Source organism: Ursus arctos, unplaced genomic scaffold (assembly GCF_023065955.2).
Source record: "Ursus arctos isolate Adak ecotype North America unplaced genomic scaffold, UrsArc2.0 scaffold_27, whole genome shotgun sequence".
In the NCBI taxonomy this organism is placed as follows: Eukaryota; Metazoa; Chordata; class Mammalia; order Carnivora; family Ursidae; genus Ursus; species Ursus arctos.
In genome coordinates, this window is record NW_026622952.1 from 7,630,233 (window position 1) to 7,649,134 (window position 18,902).

The following is an 18,902-nucleotide window of genomic DNA, read 5'->3' on the forward strand; positions in this document are numbered from 1 at the left end:
TCCCCACTACAGAGAGGTAACTAACCATTTTTATTTTGATTCCCTGCCTGGCATGTTCCCCCCTCATGCAAACAGATACACTTAATTTTTTTTAAAGAAATTTAATTTGGATTTTTTAAAATTGAGGCGTACTTGACCTCCACTATTATATTTGTCTCAGGTGTACAACATAGTGATTCGACATTTGTATACCTTACCGAGTGATCACCACGGTCGGTCCAGTTCCCAGCTGTCTCCATCTACAGCTCCGACGGTATTCACTATACTCCCTCTGCCGCGCATCCCCATGTCTTACGTATTTAGATACATTTTAAAATGACGATGGGAACAGGCAGTGCACAGCAGGGATTGCTTTGAACATTTCTGCATGCCTTTGGGTACTGTTCTGCAACAGGGACAGACAGTGATTCTGGGGGAGAAGGTGCCCCAGCCAACCAACCCCTCCCGCTGCCCCTCAGACACACACACACACACACACACACACACACACACACACACACACACAGGAGCCCTGGTGGCTGCAGACACAATCCAGGTTACTTCCGGCCCCATCCCCCACCCCCCCACCCCCAGGGAAAACAGCCACAGGGTGTGGGTAGGACTCCTCAGCTGTGGCCCAAACATCACAGGGTCCCTTGGCCCTGGAATCCAGGCTCTAAGCAGATGGACCCTGTTCTCTTGGCTTCTCTTTGGGTGTCACCTTGGGGACTCTGCAGTCCTGCCCTCCTGGGAAGGCAGGAGCTTTCTCTTTGCATTCAAAACAGGCTTCCTTGGGCTCTGTGGGGCCAGCGCGCTCCAACGGCCCGAACACTGCTGAGGGACACCGTCCTCAGCCTCTCAGTGTTCGGCTATTGTACACGGAAACCTGTATCAGAGCCCTGGAAAGAGTCACCCAGGTGTCATTGGTAAGCCCTCACAGAGGTGAGAGAAAGCTGCTTCTGTCTGCGCCCAGCAAGTGAACCTCAGGCTGAGCCTTGACTGCAAAAGGAAGGCTGGTTTCCTGCATGATTACTATTCACTAAGCACAGACAGGTACTCTTTCTAATCCTCATCAAAGTAGATAATATCTCCATTATGCAGATGAGGAAACTGAGTCTTAGGCGTCAGAACTTTAGTTCCCCTAGGGTCACAGAGTGAGTACTTAAGAATGGATTTGAACTGCTCATCAGTCTGACCTGGACATCAAGAGCGGAGGTCAGCACGTATGGCCTGCCTCCTGGTTTTGTATGGCCCTTGAGGCAAGAATGATTTTTATTTTTTTTAAAACATCAAATCAATGAGTCTGGGGATCTAATGTATGGAATGATGACCACCTGTCAACAACACCACACTGAATACCGGCATTTTTACATTTTTAAACAGAAAAGTCAAAATAACAATATTTCATGACCCATGAAAATGACATGAAATTTGTCTCAGTGTCCACACAGTAGTTCTGGAATACAGCCATGCTCATTCGTTTACGTCATGGTCTATGGCTGGTGTAGACCTGAGTAGTTGTAACAGAGACCTTATCACCTGCCAAGCCTAAATATTTGCTGTCTGGCTCTTTACAGAAAGAGTTTGCTCACCCCTAGTCTAGGGTCACTTTGGAAGTCAAGGAGATACTGTTCTGATTCTCTTGGAATGCTAGAGGATTGGAGCAGGCAGGGAAGATGATGTGACTCAATTTCCCCTCAAGATGAGCCCAGCGAAGCCGCAGCCTCCCTGGGGAGGGAAGTTCCAGGTAAGTAAACTGGGTGGTATTCACGCTCTTAGTCTGGGCAGCCTGTGACCACCTTCTTCGAGTTATCAGATGCCTTTGTTCCTAGGGGTTCAAGAAATTGAACACATTAATCCTCAGCCCGGGAAAGGCAAAGTGGGTAGTGGGGGTGGATGAGCCACGCAAAAGGGCACAGTGGAGATGAGCCAGGGAAGTTGGCTGGTGCCAGGCTTTAGGTCATCCCAACCGTGCTCTATGCCACGGCGGTCTCACCATGAGCGGTAGAGGGGAAGGAGTATTCACCAAAGAGCTGAGGTGATGGGAAGGAAATCCAGTCAGAAGGGACTGCACGGCCTGAGCCGTGGCCTGGCTTAGTGTGACAAGGACAGAGTGTCCTCGGCGCTCCGAGTGAAACTGGTTTAGAGTGACAATATTTCAGTCAACTGAGCTGGGAGGAGCCCAGGGGTGAGGCCAGATTAAGGACCTGTGGCGGACCAGCTCTCCTCGGTTACTTATTTTCAATCAGAATCCTCTTGCCTCTGAGAAATTTAGTCTATTTGTTGCTCCTGACAGGCACTGGGGACAGGTAGTCATGGGAGTTGACTAGCTCTTTGCTGAGGGCCAGCCCTCACTGTAGGAGGGGCTCCCCACACGGGGCCGGGAGAGCCACGTCATGCCCACAGAGACTTGCAAGTGGAGGGAGAGCCAGACAGGCGAACAACTAACTCGAGTACGCACATCTAACCGAGGGAGGATTGGTGAGAGCTTCCTTTCCATCCCACACCGTCAGTATCTTCCCTGTCCATCAGAAAACCCTTCTTCTGCTTCCCCTTCCTCTCTGCGCTTGAGGTCAGTATTTCACATCTGGACTGTGGCTGGCACAGCCTTTCCAAAAGCCTCCCCTCCCCAGGAGTTTTCAATCCCCCACATTCTGGGCACTCGGCATGCCAAAAGCCTGTGTGCCAGGCACCATGTGGGCACTGGTGATACAGAGACAAGAAACATGATTCCAGTTTCACAAGCTGGGGGGCTGGCGTGGGGGAGAGGGGTTTGAGGAACGCCTGGTAAACAGATCATCACTATCACTGAATGATGGTAATTCTTAGAAGAGTCTGTAGTGGCAGGAAGGGCACCAAGGATGCTGTGTCTGTCCTGATTTCCAGAGGAAGGCAAATCCATTTCCTAAATAAATCAATTTCTTCCTGAGAAAGTAGAGAACCCCAGACTTACAAGTCTTTTTTTTATTATTTTTTTTTAAATTTTGAGTACAATTTACCCCCCAACATGGGGCCCCAACTCACAACCCCAAGATCAAGAGTCACGTACTCTACCGACTGAGCCAGCCAGGTGACTGAGCCAACCAGGGGCCCCTCGACGTACAAGTCTTAATAGAGTGCGCCATCTTCTGGCCTGGGTCCTGCCTACCTCCCAGCCTGCATCTGAGGGCCTGGCTCTCTGATGGTATCACACACTGATGACTACAAGAGAATCCCTCCTCTCTACCCCTTAGAGGTGCTGGTTGGAGGATCATAAAGCCGCTCTTCCACTTTATAATGAGTGATGTTGGGGAAAGCAGAATTTTATGGCTTCTATCATGGGTAGAGGATTCTAATAAAATCCCACTTTTTTTTTTTAAATCGCAGTTAGGGTCAAGATCTGCACAAAATCGGGGATGAGAGGAGTCTGATGCTGTTCTGTATGATAACGTGAAGACGCACTCCCAGTGCAATTATGTTGCTTTTGGAGACATATTTCTCCACCCCAATTGGGATGTCGACGGTACTGTCTATAACTAATGGATGACTCTGACGGCTGTGTGTGTGCACTCACAAGCAGACAAGTGTGTCTCAATATTTATCTGCTAGGTAGCCGCAAGCAAATCCTTATCGCATACCTCACAGTAGTGGGCAAGTCTAGAAGAAAGGGGACTTGGAATGCCAGTGCCCACCCAAAGCTGTTGTGCTGACGCCCCCTCGTGGGGTGGGACTAGAACGAGTAATTCAAAGGTAAGGGAATGGACTGTTGGGGATCACTGCGTCCCTTGGTTGGGGGGAGGGAGTGAATGCCCCAGTGTGATAAGTCCTGTGATAGTAGGTGGGACTTCCCTGAAAAGGAGAAGAGGTTCTATGCTCTGAGAAAGCAATCTCCTGGGGAAGGCGTGGTGTCTTTAGGTTTGGGTATCAAGGACAGAAACTGGAAAAGAAGGGGCTGACAGCTTTTGAAGGTATTTTGGTTTGGTTTGCTTGTTTTTCTTAATGCTTTCCTCTTGAACTGTGAGGAGAGTCTTATGAAATTTCCCATTTTACAAACATATTTTCATTTCTATTACAATCACCTTAAGTTCCTCAACCCTTTGGCAAGGTGCATTGATGGTCTCGTGATGCTGGTGTGGAAAACGAGAAAATGGAAATCGGGCTGCTTTGTGTTCACAGGTCAACTAACAGCTGGTCAGTGGAACAGCATCCTGCCAGCTCACGAGGTCCGAGGTGCAGGGAATTCTGTTGTGCAGTAGGAAAGCAGGGGAGGTTTCTGGAATAGCTGTGAGCAGAGGGGAGGAACTTGTGATCCAGAGGGGCTTCTGCTGAATGGACAATTCTTGTAAGGCACAGCACCTCTTTTCCACTTTCTACTAGAGGTAAGTGACATCTGAAGCAGAGAGAGCTGATGCTTGGATTATAGACAAAATGCAATCTTTGTGTCAGAAATGCCCTGCTTCCCCACTGTGGTCCAGGGAACTCAGTCTCGTTAGGCATTCAGGGAATCCTGTGTACCTGACCACTGATTACAGCTGTTTCAAAAGCACCTACAGCCTTGTCGATCAGATCCCGTTCTTCTTGAGGCTCAAATCCTCTGAAGACTCTCTGGGTACATGGTCATTGTGTCACCTGTCTCTTCAGACTAATAAGCTCCACTTTTTATTTTGAAAATGCTCTAGAATGCATAATTTATTAGTCTTCTAAGGAAGGCAGCTGTAAACTGTATCTTATTCCTCAAGGGAGTATCCTGATTTGTTAAGGTCTGACAAAACATCCTGTTCCTCAATTCATTCTGCATAGAGCTGTCCAATCATTTTCTATTCTCAGTAGAACCTTACCTTTCCAACCTCAACCCTCCAATGTAAGGTTGAAATTGAGCCCACAACAGTTCCTAAAATCTGCTAATGCCAAGAGCCTACCTGAAATTCTTCACTTTCAGCCTGGGAAACAAATTCTCCACACACACTTTAGGCACTTGCTGACTCCCATCTGCTTTCTTGGAGTCATAAGGGACAGACTTCTGGTGGTACTTGTCAGTTAACTCAATGTTCTTGTTTTTCAGACATAGCTGATTCTAAAACTTTCAAGCATTAAAATCTTCATTCTTAATGAGTGCAGTTAGGATTTACTTAGAAAATACTCTCTTTTGGTGACTTTTAGTTTTTATTCAAACATAACATGCAGAATTTAAATGTGTAAGCTTGGTTTCTGTGATAGCATCACTGGAGGCACAATTTTGCTCAAGATTCTTTGATCTATACTGTACCGAGTTAGGAACTTTGGAGCCAGAATCTTGGAGAATCTTAAAGCTCAGCTTTTAAAAACATCTAAATCTGCTTGAAGCCTCCAGTTTGCCCAAAGCCCCACCACCCCCATATTCCTTCACTCCCACCTCCCTTAGAGAATCCTTGCCTAGTCTCTGAAAGCATTTGTGTTTGCCACTCTGGATTTTCATTCAACTCCCTCACTCTATAGTTGAGAAAAATAGACTGCAAAGAGAGGAAACAACTCGCCCAGGAAAGCCGCTCTGGAGAGTAGAACACAATTTCCTGCTCTCTCACTACAATATTCTTCCTTTTAGGCAAACTCTGTACTATGGCCAAAATCAACGTTTGTTACCTAAGAGAAATGGAGAATCTATGACTCCCCTAGCATTTCAGAAAGGAGAGTTGCGGGAACAGCAACAATTTCTCGTGTGTTACGTGTGTCCACGTAGGTAGAAATCTCACCCAAATTCAACCCCGTCAAACTGACCACAGATACCCGGGAAGACGGGGTCCGCACCCGGAACCTCCTTTCCTAGCTCATGTTTCTACCCGAGCCCAAAGAGAAACGGACCGGAAGTGACGTGCAGCAGGCCCACAGAATCACCTACGTATACCGTGGTTGCTCTGGCCGGAAGAAAAGGGTGCAGCGCTTAGAAGGCTCCCCTCCTAGTGCCTGCTTCTCCACTGTTGCTGTTGCCGACGTAGGAGTAGATACCTGAAAGCTTCCGCGGCTCTGGGTTGTGAGATGCCGGGCGGAGGCCGCTGCCCCGATTGCGGGTCCACTGAGCTCGTGGAAGACTCGCACTATTCGCAGAGCCAGCTGGTGTGCTCAGACTGTGGCTGCGTGGTCACCGAGGGGGTCCTTACTACCACCTTCAGCGACGAAGGCAACCTCCGAGGTAACTGTGCCGGCCTTTCCGGGGCCGTGGGTATAGCCTGGGGTGGTGAGGGATTGACGCCAGAGTCCTCGGATTCCTTTCGCTCCCTCTTGGCACGTATGCGGTAAACTACGGGAGAAAGTGACCGAGTGAGCTGCGGGAGGTCAGGGACTGCCATTCATTTGTTTTTCTAGCACCTAGTACGGTATCTGGCATCCATATATATATTTATATGGAGAGAGAGAAGGTATAATAAACTTTGACCAAGTGAAACAAAGAGAAAGTTCCACTCAGTTTACCTAGTCTGGATGTGACGGAAGTGTTGTGGGTCAGTTCTTTACAAATACGGCCAGATTATTAACCCCGAAGTGGTCTTTAGCACTAATTGGCAAAAACATCTTTTTCTTTGCTTCCCGAGTCCCTGGCCAGTGGAGCCCTCCAAGTCAGCAGTTAGGAGAATTGCCTGGATTGGATATACAGGGGGGAGGGCTGAAAATTTGGAACACTCAAAGTCACTTTAGTGTATTCCTGACCTTCCTCAGTCTCTGTATTTGATAATGCTTGTGGACATAGAAAACAGGATAGACTTTTAATGTGCAAAAATGGGTACCTACTGTGAGACAGGGAGCAGAGCCTAATGAGATGAATTCTCCCCAGTTTTGTGTGGTGAGAGGCCAGGGATCTGGTGAATGAAGGCAAAACAAGCTGTTTGTTGTCCATTATCTTACAGAAGTAACTTATTCCCGAAGCACCGGGGAAAACGAACAAGTTAGTCGCAGCCAGCAACGAGGTGAGAATCAACCTTTTGTGATACGGTGACCTTAAAGAAAATTCTGTCGATGGTCCAGCCCATCCTCTTGCTTTTCCTCCTTTCAGCATTACTGTGTAAGGTAGAGCAGAAGAGGATGGTAATTAGAAGTAAAGAATGGAGGTGGTTCGAACTCAGTTTACAGTTTGGGTTTGTCGGGGTTGCGTTAGAGGTAGAACCACGCATCCCAGATCATACTTTGGCTTGGCTCTGAATCAAGCCAGCCGCCAAAGAATGGTGGGTTGAAATGTGACCGCTTTCCACAGATTTTTTTGTGCCTTTAGAATGACCTCACCAAATGCCACTCTTGTCATCGTAGAAAGGTGCATTATTCGTGCATCTGGTGTCAGGGGCAAGTTTAGCAGAAATTGCTAGGAGCTGCCCAGTAGCGCCTGTGACCCCTCTAACTCCTACTGTGGGCTTTCTCAGGTCTCCGCCGAGTGAGAGACCTCTGCCGAGTTCTGCAGCTGCCGGCGACGTTTGAGGACACGGCCGTTGCCTACTACCAGCAGGCACACCGGCACGCAGGCATCCGTGCTGCCAGGCTGCAGAAGAAGGAGGTGTTGGTTGGCTGCTGCGTCTTAGTCACGTGCCGGCAGCATAACTGGCCCCTCACCATGGGAACCGTCTGCACCCTGTTGTACGCAGATCTGGATGTGTTCGCCGGCACCTACATGCAGATAGTGAAGCTCCTGGGGCTGGATGTGCCGTCGCTGTGCTTGGCAGACCTGGTGAAGACGTACTGTAGCAGGTACCGCCCGCTGGGAACCCTGGGGTGTGGTGCGCCTTAGACCTGACTCCTTCGACCTTTGGCTGTCTCTTTTTCACCAAAGCCCCTCGAAAGGGATTGGGAGAGCAACGAATTCTCCCTCCCTTGTGCCTAGTAATCATAAGGTTAAATCCGTTTCACAGTTCTAAACTGCTGGCATTTCCAAATCCCTTTGCCCTTACTGCAGCCTAATGCCATAGCAAAGCAGGTGTTAGCCTTGGCTCAGGGCTGCTGAGTTGCGGCCCTTGCGTTGTGCGTGGCCCGCGTGGCTGTGTGCCACGGCCCTGCCTCAGCAGGGTCATCTGTGAATGCGGGTGAAAGGATGTTAGTGATGGGGCTGGAGCTAGAAGCTAAAGCTTTTTCTTTTTCTAAGTAGCTGTGTTCTTTTCTTTTTTTTCTGAAAAATAAGGTCGAAAGCAAAGGCTGTCAGTGTCCAGTGGCGCTGGGTTTGCTCAGTTACTTGCTAGCTGGATGACTCTGGGCTGGTTTTTTTTTTAACTATAAGCGCATATAATGGGGTGTAGAGGAGACGAAAGAACATTTGGGAAGCGCTCAGAATATGGCTGACCGGGGTGCTGACAAACATGAGCTTCCTTGCGCGTTCTCCTGCCCTTCACCGCACAGGTAGAAGACTCCACCGGTCTTCTCTCAGCACCTGTAGGAACGCGCTGCCCAGCGCACTTGAGTCTTCCGAGAGGAGGGAAGAGCCCTCCCGGTGCGAGGGGACTGCTTTTCCTCACTTTGCCAGAGCAGCCCCCTCCCCCAAAGGTATGGAGACCAGACCCTCATTTTGGTTCTTTCAGCTTCAAACTGTTCCAGGCCTCCCCGTCCGTGCCAGCCAAATACGTGGAAGACAAAGAGAAGTTGCTATCGCGAACACTGCAGTTGGTGGAGCTGGCAGACGAGACGTGGCTGGTGACTGGGCGGCACCCCTTGCCCGTCATCACGGCTGCCACCTTCCTGGCTTGGCAGTCGCTGCAGCCTTCGGCGCGTCTGACATGCTCCCTTGCCCGGTTTTGTAAACTGGCGGATGTGGACCTGCCCTGCCCTGCTCCATCCCGCCTGCAGGAGCTGCTGGCTGTGCTGCTGCGGATGGCGGAGCAGCTGGCGTGGCTGCAGGTGCTGGGGCTTGACAGACGGTCTGTGGTGAAGCACATCGGCGACCTTCTGCAGCACCGCCGCACATTGGTCCGCAAAGCCTTTCGAGACGGAACGGCAGAGCAGGAAGCCGGGGAGAAGGAACTGCAGGGACGGGGCCAGGGGCCAGGGCAGGGAAACGAGGAGGTGGCGGCGAGTAGTTCCTTGAGGTTGCCTGAGGGCAAGCGGCCAGCCAGTCCTGCCCTTCTCCTCCCACCTTGCATGTTGAAGCCCCCAAAGCGGATCTGTCCCCCACCCCCTATCTCCACGGTCACCGGAGATGAGGACATTTCTGACAGCGAAATAGAGCAGTATTTGCGTACCCCTCAGGAAGTCCGGGACTTTCAGAAAGCTCAGGCTGCCACGGGGCTTTCTAACCCTCCCTGATGTGCCTCCAGGGAGCACTCCCACCATTCTGACAGCAGCTTGATCATAGGCCTGTCATATTCAGAGAAATAAGTGTGAGCCCTGAGGTGTTTTGTTCTGTTTTTCCTTCTTATTTAAAGGAACCAAGGGCTCTGCAGTTCATTGGACCCTGGGTCCTGGAGCAGAAGTCGGGAGTGATGCAGGGACAACGGGGTTGGAGAGAATCCCGTCCCTGAGAGGAAGGTGCACACAGTCATATTATGAGGGATGGCTTTCCTCCTGGACTGGTTGGGGCATGTCGGGCTTGCTTCTGGTTTGGACTGGACACACTGCTGCTGTGGGCCTCATGGGCCCTCCCTGCTGGTGTGGAGCGGTTGGGTTGCCATTTCAAGTGGTATCAGCCCTCAGAGGATGGGAACTGGGCAGCTCTTGGCCCTGTGTCCATCCACAGGCGTTGGCCGGTTCTCGTGTACGGGGTCATAAAATCCTCTACCTCATAAGAAAAGGACCGTGGGTGGACTAAAGTTACATAGCTCAAAGGGCTTTGCAAAATTTTAATATATTAAAACAAGAGGCATCTGCTAGAAAACATTCTATTGTATAAAACCCGAGCTTTTAAAAACATGTTTTCTTTGGCACTTTTCATCCCCTCCCTCCCTTTTCCCCAGCGTATTGCAGAAAGCTCTCCAGTGCTAAGGCATTGGCAGGGTACGTAAACAGCAGCCAGCATTGTGGAAGAATAATACGAAGCTTTTTTTTTTTTTTTTTTCTGGTCTAATATTGTCTGTGCAGCAAGCATAAATAACAGGATTCATCCCAAGGTGTGTGGGTTTTCTCCCCTCCCTTTTGTCTTTTGCCTTGGTGATCAGACTATGGGGACAGGGACACTGAGAGGGGACCTGGACCAGGTCTGGTTTTCCTGTTCCTCTTCACCAGGCTCAGCTTTCCCTCCACTTTTCATTGGGTCCTGTAATAAAAGGCTGGTGGTTGCTTTTTAGGTTGGGGGAAATCTGGGTGCTGGTGTTTAAAAGTAGTGAAGGCACAGGCCCCACATGAGCTGCAGGGACCCTACCTGCTGCCCTGGGGGATTCAGCTTGGCTTTTGTGAGGCAGGAAGCCGGTTCAATGTTTAGACGTTTCTCCCTAACCTGGAGCTAGAGATCAGATTCTTGTAATGGTTCTTACGTATGGCCTCATGGAGGCAGGGAAGTGCTCTTGCTCAGTCCCTTCGTGTTGGTAGGTGGAGACTGGGGCCGTGGGTCTTGTAACTGAACTGTAAGTGCTTCTCCAGCACCATCTGTGGCCTTGTGGTGGCGCCTCTCTTCAGAGCACTGTTTACAGGGCCCGGTTTAGGGCATGATTGCTTCCGCTCCAAGTCTAAGCAGTCCTCGCTGCTTGCCTCAGATCTCCCCTGGGTATCTGGCAGAGTCCGCTGCTTAGGTGCCGGCCCCGGCTTCGTCTCGAGCCACCACCTCGAAAGCCCTGCTGTAGGGTTTGTGTACCACTCCTGTGGGACGTGCCGTCCCTGATCGTGCACCTTTTCCCTAGAACACTATCTCCAGGGCTGCCTTTCACACTGTTCACCTTCTCTTGCATAGTTTATCTTCAAAGCAGCACCTGTGGGTCCCGGTCCCCTGGCTCATCTGCTAGACTGGCCCCTAGTTGGCTGAAAGCTGGGTGGGGGAGAGGCCCTAGGATCTAGGCACAGATGGCTGACTTCAGAGGGCAGTGAGGAGAGAACACGGTTCTCAAACTCCCATCTGTGTTTTCCTGATAAGGTGGAGGGCCACCAGTGAGGCAGGGCGCATAAGATGTGGGGAGTACCTAAGGAGGAGCCCACCTCCCACAGGCCGACAGGACCTTCCCCCACTACCCTGGACGGCACCGAGTCGACTGCCAAAACTAGCGTGGGCTGGGACGGAAATGTGTCCTGCTCGCAGTCCTGGGATCGTCGCTACCCCAGAGACGGCCCTCTTGGCAGTGGCAGGCCTCCCGCCTGTCCTTTTCCCCAGCCTCCGGGCCTAAAGCGGTGTACCCAGCGGCAGACCCAGGCACCTCTCCCTCAAACCTGCTGACGTACCGCTGGACGTCTTTGAGGGCCCCGGAGAAGCCGGCGTGTCCCACAGCGTCGCCCGCCCCCGCCCTAGACGGTGGTCTCGCTCTTCCAGAGCCCCGTCTTCATGCAGGCGCCTCCGGCCGCGTCGGCGCCCGGCCCGCCGAGGTCGTCGTACTTGGCCCCCTTGGGCGCGCCGTTGAGACTGGCGGCGTTGAGCGGGTACGAGCGCCTCTTGCTGTCCCGCTCGGGCGCGCCGGCCCCCGCCGCCCTTGAGGTTGTCGCGACTGGCGCTGTGGCGCTGGCCCGGCCGGCCGGCATCGGGGGGCGGCGCGGCGCTCGTGTCGCTGCCCTCCGACGGCGTGAGCATGGGCTCACCCTCGAGCTGCAGGCCCGGGCTGTTGCGGCTGCTGCCCGGGTAGCTGTCGGACGGGCTGTTGTGCAGGCTGCCGCTCTCGCTGGACAGCAGCTCGGGCGCCCCGGCCGCCGCGCCCGCGCGCAGTGCCTTGAGCCGGTTCTTGGCGCCGGCCTCTCCCGCGCGGTGCCCCTTGGCCCGACTCTTGTGCGCTCGGCGCCCGTGGTGCAAGTTGTTGGGGTGGCGGGGAGCCAGGCTGCCCCGGGAGCCTGTGGGCTCAAGCTCCCCTTCCCCGCGGGCCACCACCCCCGCCTCGCACACCTGACTCTGGGCCAGCTGCAGGTTGGTGAGTTTGCAGGGGCCCAGGGGCGGCGCGTGGCCGCTGCTGCCGCTCGGGGACGACTTCAGGGAGGGCGGGCCCTCTCCGAATACGGGCGAAGTGTCCTCTGGGGCGGCGGGCACGGCCCGGGGTGAGGCGCGGGAGGCCGAGGCCTGGGGGCAGCAAGCACGCCAGGAGGCCCTGACGTCCCGGCGCCGGGCACAGTGGTGGGTGAAGACGAAGAGTCCCAGGGCGGAGGCCGCCGCCCCGTACAGGCAGCTGCACACCACCCGGGGCAGCCAGCGCTGGGACACGGCCAGAGCCCCACAGGCCCACATGGCCAGGTACAGGAAATGCGTGGTCACCAGCGCCCCCAGCTGGACTCCCGGAGAATAGAGGCCGTCACCATCCTCCGGGGGCCCTGGTGTCACCACCCCAGCGCTCCCAGTAGCCAGAAGGGAACCTGAGTCATTGAGGAGGGGGCCGCTGCTTCTGAGCCTGGTGGAACCCCTCAGCTCCTCCCCTGTCTCCAGGGAGACCCTGCTGGTCCCCCCCTTTGGACTCTGTGCCAGAGGACCCCGCAAGCGCAGCCCTGCACACAGGAAATAGATCCAGGTGATCAGCAGGATCAAAGCCACCGGGATGTAGAAGGCTCCCAGGCTTGGACGCCACACCAGCCAGCAGCTGAGGGGAGACACAGGCAGCGGATGAGGAGGGAGAGCGTGTCAGGTGGCTGGGTGGCTGGGGAGATAGCACATGGTGCGTGGCAAGGCAGACACTGGTTTAGGCAACATGCATGGGTTTGGGCTGGGTCACGGGCGGGGTGGGCCTGCAGGTGCCCCTGCCAGTGAAGCAGAAGGCACCCTGCGTCGGGGCGGGTAGGTCTGGGGCAGGCAGGCAGCGACGCTTACTAGGGGCTGTGGTCCCGGTAGTTGTGGATGTTGACCGCAGCTGTGATGCCACAGATAATGAGTGGGATCCCTCCCGCGATCAGATAGAACCTGGAAACGAATGGGGTTTGGGGGTCAGAGAGATGGAGAACCAAGGGGGTTGGGGCCAGATGCTCAGAAACCTTGACTCGGGGTCTCTGTCCCAACCTCTTCCTCTTAAAATTCTGTCAATTTTTTGCAGGCTCAGTAGGTTCCCAGGGAACTTGGCCATGACTGACTGTTCTAAGGGACAGAGGCCAGAATTGCTCTCTCACCTGAAACAGTACAGAAGTCAGGGTGCCACGCGGGTTCCCAGGATCTCTACCCAGTGCCCCTTGGAGTCCCTCCTTTCCCTGGCCTCGTCGTCCCTGAAAAGCCCTAAGGATGCACCCACGCCATGGCCTTGGGCAACCTGGCGCCACCTGGGGCTGCGCCTCTTCTGTCTTGGGAGAGTGCTCTCCCAGCACCTTGTACCCGCCCTGCCTCCACCCTGGGAGAACAGATGGTGGGGGCCTCCACCCGCCTTGGGAGCCCTTCACCCTTGCAAAGCTGACAGCTGGAGGCAAGTACCGGAGCATGGGGCGGGGCGCGGGTGGGGCTGCGTCCCCTTCTTGGGGAGGGGGCTCTCTCCCGGTGAGCTCCTTGTGGAGGACGCGGGCCTTCACACCCATCCAGAGCAGTGTGGACAGCGAAGAGTAGTGCAGAGTGATGCCCACCTGCGGGGTCAAGCCACAGAGGCTGGGGGACCGGGCGGCTACTGCTGGAGCCACGCCAGAGCCCCAGTCCATAGTGCTACTCCCCCACCGCTCCCACAGTCCCACCCGCAGCTCTACCCTGGTCCTCCTGCTGTCACTCTCGCTCCTTCCACCCCACGCTTCTCTCCCACTCGGGAGACTTTTCGCAACCCTGCCATTGCTGTCTGCCCTGGCCCTGACCTCTCCTTCATTGCAGATCCCCACTCTCCACTTTGAAGACCCATCTCCTGGTTTCTCTACTTCTTACCACCTGTACTTCCATGGCCCCCACCCCCAGCAGGGCTGGATTCAACAGTGAAGCTGGGGCATATTAACATGAGTCCTCGTCTTTCCCCCTGCACCTCCCAACTCTGTGCCTAGGCTGCCATCACTCATCTTGGAGTGCCCCCCACCCCCACCCCAGCCCCTTCTCCATCTTACTGCCTGGCAGACCATGTGGTAGTTGGTGAGTGTGATGCCTCCTGCAAAGACGGCGGAGGTCATGGCCATGTGGAAGCACAGGTTCAGCAGCATGTGCCAGCCCTTCCGGGACACGTGGATGGAGCTGCCCCAGAAACAGTCTTTAATTAATGGGCCACCCACCCAAGGTCAGGCCCATGGGGTCTCAAGGCCATTGGGACAGCAAAGGGGGAGGCAGATATCTGTGTGCGTGCATGTGTGTGAATGTAATAGAGGCCCCAGGGCGGGAAGGGCTTAACCCCCAAAATGTGTTTTCCAGCCCTAGGACCTTCAAATAAAATGCTAGGCAAGAGCCCGGGAACGTCATGTGGACCCCCTTGGGAAAGAAGCACGTGGCCAGTACTCAGTGAGACCCACAGCCTTCCCTCCACATCCTCGCTTCCCACAGGAGCTCCCACCTGTGGCTGAGGATGTAGGTGATGATGGTGGAGAAGAGGCAGAGCAGCAGCACGGCCGTACAGGGGTACACGACGGGGTGCAGCCCCGCCCCGGGGCCCCCCACCTCCCTGGGGAAGGCACTCAGCTCCTGGAAAGAGTAGGACAGGGGAAGTATTAGGAAGCCAGGGGTAGAGGCCGCCCCATGGAGTCCTGGCCCGTCCCTTCTTCTCAAGCCCAGACAGCTATGGTCCTTAGCTTTGGCCCCTGTCCATCCAGGTGGGCAAAGACGTAAGTGCTGAGACAGCCACTCTTAGCAAGTCAGCCCCTGGTAGTGTTAATAATCGACCGCTGGCCAGTTCCTCCCTCCTCGTCTCTTGCCCCTCTGGGGACTTTTCTCGGCCTAAATATCGGAGATGACCAAAGAGGGGGAGGTTTTTGTCTATAATCCAGCTGCATGCCTGCTCAGGATCTGGGAAAGTGGGGTGCAAAATGTGGTGAGGGAGGGTGAACTGGACAGGAGTGAGTGACGAGGGTGACCAGAAAGGAGAAATGTTCCCAGATTTTTTTTTTCCACTTTAACAATCTGGGTCTCAGAGAGTGTAGGATGTGAAGACCAGGCTGGGTAGTTCCAGATCCATCTCTCTCCATGAGTGGAGGCAGGACCTCCCTGTCTCCTGAAAGATGAAAAGGTGTGGGGAAGACCAGAGGGGCATTTCCCCATGAAACCTACAGTCACGAGGCCCGACGAGGCTGCTCTCCTTTCTGTAGTTCTCTGTGGCCCCAGGTGGTCAGAATAGCCCCATCCTCACCCCCACCTCACCCCCGTTCCCACCTGCCTGGTTCTCCCGAGCTCCCAGCCCCCATTCCGCTCACCATGAGCACGGCCACATTGCCCAAGTGCTGGCAGTGCAGAGAGCTGACATTGGGCTGGCTGGAGCGGAGCTGGCAGCCCTCGGAGCTCCAACCCCCGGGGCCCCCCGGCCCGTCCTGGCTCCACCAAGCTGCCACAGGTTCAGCCCCCTCAGCCCAATGCCGAAGCGAAATGGCCACTGGCTCGGTCAGGTTGCCCACACCACAGCCACCTGCAGGGGAGAGGGAAGTCCACACAGGTAGGACGAGGCCGTGGGGAGGCTCGCCCTACAGAATTAAGCAGCAGCAAGACCACAACGGCCGAGGTCCCATTAACCCCCCCCCCCCCGCCCCGGGGGCACGGCATGTGCTGGGCTTCTGGAAATAGTTAGATTCCATTTCGGGCCCTGCCTTCCGGGTTGTCAGTCTCACGGGGTGACCCAAGGATGAATCAAAATAAAGCACTGGGAGGTGGCCCATTCTAAATGCCAAATGAGTGGTGGCTGGGGTCGGGGAAAGGAAGGCAGAAGGTACTATTGAGGGAGAGGAAGGTGAAGAGAGGGCTGGGGTGGTGGGGGTGGTGTTTGTAACCCTTCTGAAATTCGACAAATCTGGGGTATAAATTCCAATGTCTTCCAGAGTCTTTTCTCCAGCAGTCCCTTCCTTGGGAGGATGTCTCTGTCCCTTATCCTCCTGGGAAATGGGGAGGGGCCACTGTGCTCAGCCACCTCCCCCAGGGTTAGGGGACGCTGTGGGTGAGGGAAGGGTAGGGGGAAGGGGCACCAGGCAGACATTTGGGAGCGCTCTGTGTGGGGAGTTCAGTCCCTTACTGGTTCCTGCAAAGATGACCGGGGTGGCCACACCGCGCCTCTTGCCAGGCCCAGCGGCTCCAGGGCGGGAAGTGTTGCCGTGGCTGCGGAAGAGGCGGCCATTTCGGAAGACCAGCAGTTGCAGGGTGCAGTCTGGGGGGACAGGGGGAGCCAGGGCAGCCGGAAGGGACGAGAACAGACTGGGCGGCAGCTGGATGGACGCCAGGGCCACGCTGTTCTGGGGGGACATCGGAGTTCCTCAGAGACATCTGGGAACCCCTAGGACTCTGAGGCCTTCCGGTCCCCTCCTCCCACCTCCCCTGAACCCCTTTTCTGGATCTGCTTCCCAGCCCCACCAGTCACCTGCGTTGAGGCGCGTCTGCCCCCACGTCCCTCCCCCGGTGCCCACCTTGATGTGGAAAGACGACAGAGAAATGCTGGGTCTCCCTGTGGTACAGCGGAAGCGGAGCTGCTGATCAGTCAGGGGCTCGGGCTCCGGAGAGGGGTTCTGGCCAGGGCCCCCGGGCCGCACGCCTGCCGCTCCTGCCTCCCTTCTCTGGAAGGCTGTGCAGGTCAGCCCCACGTAGCTGTGTGGCTTGATGAGGTAGGCCTCCAGTGCCACGTTCCTCGAGTTCTAGGGACAGGGAACTTGTCACCCCCCACCTGAGTCCAGCGGCTCTCTCTTGGCCTCTCACCTGCCACTTCCCAGTCCCTCCGCAGACTGGCTCAGGCTGTGCCCCCTACACGTTAGTCCTGTCTTTTCAAGGCCTGGCAGCATATGTCTGCTGTGGAGTCTCTCCAGCCCCTGGCCACCTTCTCCTGAGACCCTTCCTCCCACTCACACCCTACCTTGTACCTTGCTCGCCTCTTAGCAGATACTAGTTCTGCCCCAACCAAGCCACAGAGCAGGGTCCTTGTCCAACCTCCTTACACTGCTCAAAGTGCCTGCAGTGGTGGTTAAGTGGTTCACAACCCACCATTGGCAATGTCACCCTCTTCTTAGGGAGGGGTCCCCATGAGTCCTCATTCCATCCCAGTGCTGTCGCCCTGCTTCCAAGCTTCCTCTTATTCATTCCTTCGACTCCTTTTGCCCTTCTTCCCTTTTATTTCTATTGGGCTAGCATTACAACTTGGTTCCCCACCATGAAGTCTTGCAGAACTTGTCCCTATCACTGGCCCCCTCCCTCTCCTTTGCACTGCCCCTGACGACTCGGAATCGGATTCCACACAACTGAGTCATGCTCGGGGTTCTTGCAAGCTGGGTGCATAGCAGGTGCATACTTGGAGGACTTGGTGGCCAAAGACAGGAGTATTTCCCTCCTGGCAAGCGAGGGCCAGCCCCAGTTGACCCTAAGGTCCCTCCCAGCTCTAGGCTCCCCAAGGAGCTCCCTCCCAGCTGATCCATATTACCACAGAGATGTGCTGGGCATGGGGGCTGAGGGCAGCCCCCCCAATGCGCTCCAGGGCACCCACAATGCCACTGCAGGCCTTGTCCTCGCGCTGGGCCAACCACAGCAGGTGCTCGTCCACCAGCATCAGGTTGCTGGCCATGTCCACCATCACCTCCACCAGCTGGGGGTGGGGGGAGGTAGGGAGTCACTGAGAGCAGGAGTGGGGTTTGGGGCCCAGCCGCTGGGGCACGAGAAGCTTGAGCAAATGGAGGGTGGTTTCCAGGGGCCCCAGAGGGTTGAATCTCACCTCTTTGATCTGGTCGACATAACCCAAAAATTTCTGGATCATCTGAGCCACATAGACAACGTCCATCATGTCCGAGAAGCTGGCTGCCTCCGCCGTGTACACACGCAGCTGGTGAGCCAGGGTCAGCGCGTTGGAGGCGTTGATGGGCATCTGGGAGAATTGAAGGAAGAAAGATCGTCCAGTCTGCGCCTTCTCCCCTGGGCTGCCCCTAGGGGGCCCCCTCGTCTGTGCTGATGCTCAGGGCCACAGTGCCTGGGGAGAGGGGTCTAGCCCCCCAGCTGGGTCTCATCAAGACAGGAGGCACACGGAAAGAATGAACTCATCAGGACTCAAGGCCGCCCACTTCTAACACCACTGGCCTAAGGATAACGGGGCGACCTCACGTTGTCCTTGTTTTCCCCCTTCAGGCTGCCCTTGCCGAGTGTGGGAATAAAGATGCTTGGGGTGGCCCTGGAGGGGGAGGGATCTGAATGCCCTAGAAGGAGAAAAGCTAGATGAGAGGAGCAAGAGCCCCTCACTGCTCTCGCCCACAGAATGGAGGAGCAGCAGAGCCCACAGTCATGAGGGGGCTCCCCTTCCCATTCCCCGTCACCAGAGCTGATGGGATACCCCCTGCCCCTCTCCTCTCTTGGCCTCACCAGCACGAAGGTGTAGAGCACCCGGGTGATGTCGTTGGTATACAGACAGTGGGAGTAGTCCCCTGGCTCCCAGCGGCCAGCTCGGTCACACCGGCGGGAGGCTCGGGTGCCTGGGGCGCCCTCGCTGAGGGGCACCGAGGTGAAGGGGTACTGTAGGCAGGACTGGTAGGCCGTGATGCCAGCCAGAGTTCGAGGCCACCTGAGGGCAGAGGCAGGAGGCTGCTGATACCCCAGGCTCCTCAGAGCAAGGGTCCCTCCTCTGCCCTGAGAACTGTGATGCTGAACCCCTTGGGACTGGGGGAGGGATTCAGAAAGAGGCTTCAGACTGGCCTTCTAGGGGCTCCTGAGCTCCACCTTCTGAGTCCGTGTTTGTTCAGACTTGGAGCCCTGACTTCAAGCCCCTTACCCTTTCTGGGCCTGAGTGTTCTCAGCTGTCCCTGGGGAGGATAGTGCCCCGCCCTTCCTCACTGAGACGCCC

At 55.3% G+C, this 18,902-nt stretch overlaps 2 protein-coding genes across 2 annotated transcripts in view; one reads left to right on the forward strand and one right to left on the reverse strand.

Annotated features, from left to right (window-relative positions):
* Nucleotides 1-5,102: 5,102 nt before the first annotated feature.
* ADGRA2 (adhesion G protein-coupled receptor A2) overlaps nt 5,103-18,902 on the reverse strand; it is a 39,649-nt gene continuing 25,849 nt past the window's right edge. Inside the window, 13 exon segments of the mRNA XM_026508350.4 lie at nt 5,103-6,232; nt 6,718-11,493; nt 11,495-12,593; nt 12,821-12,910; nt 13,409-13,554; nt 14,014-14,137; nt 14,451-14,578; nt 15,304-15,512; nt 16,110-16,326; nt 16,498-16,722; nt 17,499-17,660; nt 17,787-17,936; nt 18,425-18,623. Coding sequence (XP_026364135.3) covers nt 11,326-11,493; nt 11,495-12,593; nt 12,821-12,910; nt 13,409-13,554; nt 14,014-14,137; nt 14,451-14,578; nt 15,304-15,512; nt 16,110-16,326; nt 16,498-16,722; nt 17,499-17,660; nt 17,787-17,936; nt 18,425-18,623 — 2,917 coding nt within the window. The 3' untranslated portion in view covers nt 5,103-6,232; nt 6,718-11,325.
* On the forward strand, nt 5,971-9,805 carry BRF2 (BRF2 RNA polymerase III transcription initiation factor subunit). Its single transcript, XM_026508351.4, has 4 exons — nt 5,971-6,124; nt 6,834-6,893; nt 7,341-7,662; nt 8,484-9,805. The coding sequence occupies exons 1-4, from the start codon at nt 5,971-5,973 to the stop codon at nt 9,202-9,204; spliced, it is 1,257 nt and encodes a 418-aa protein (XP_026364136.1). The 3' UTR covers nt 9,205-9,805.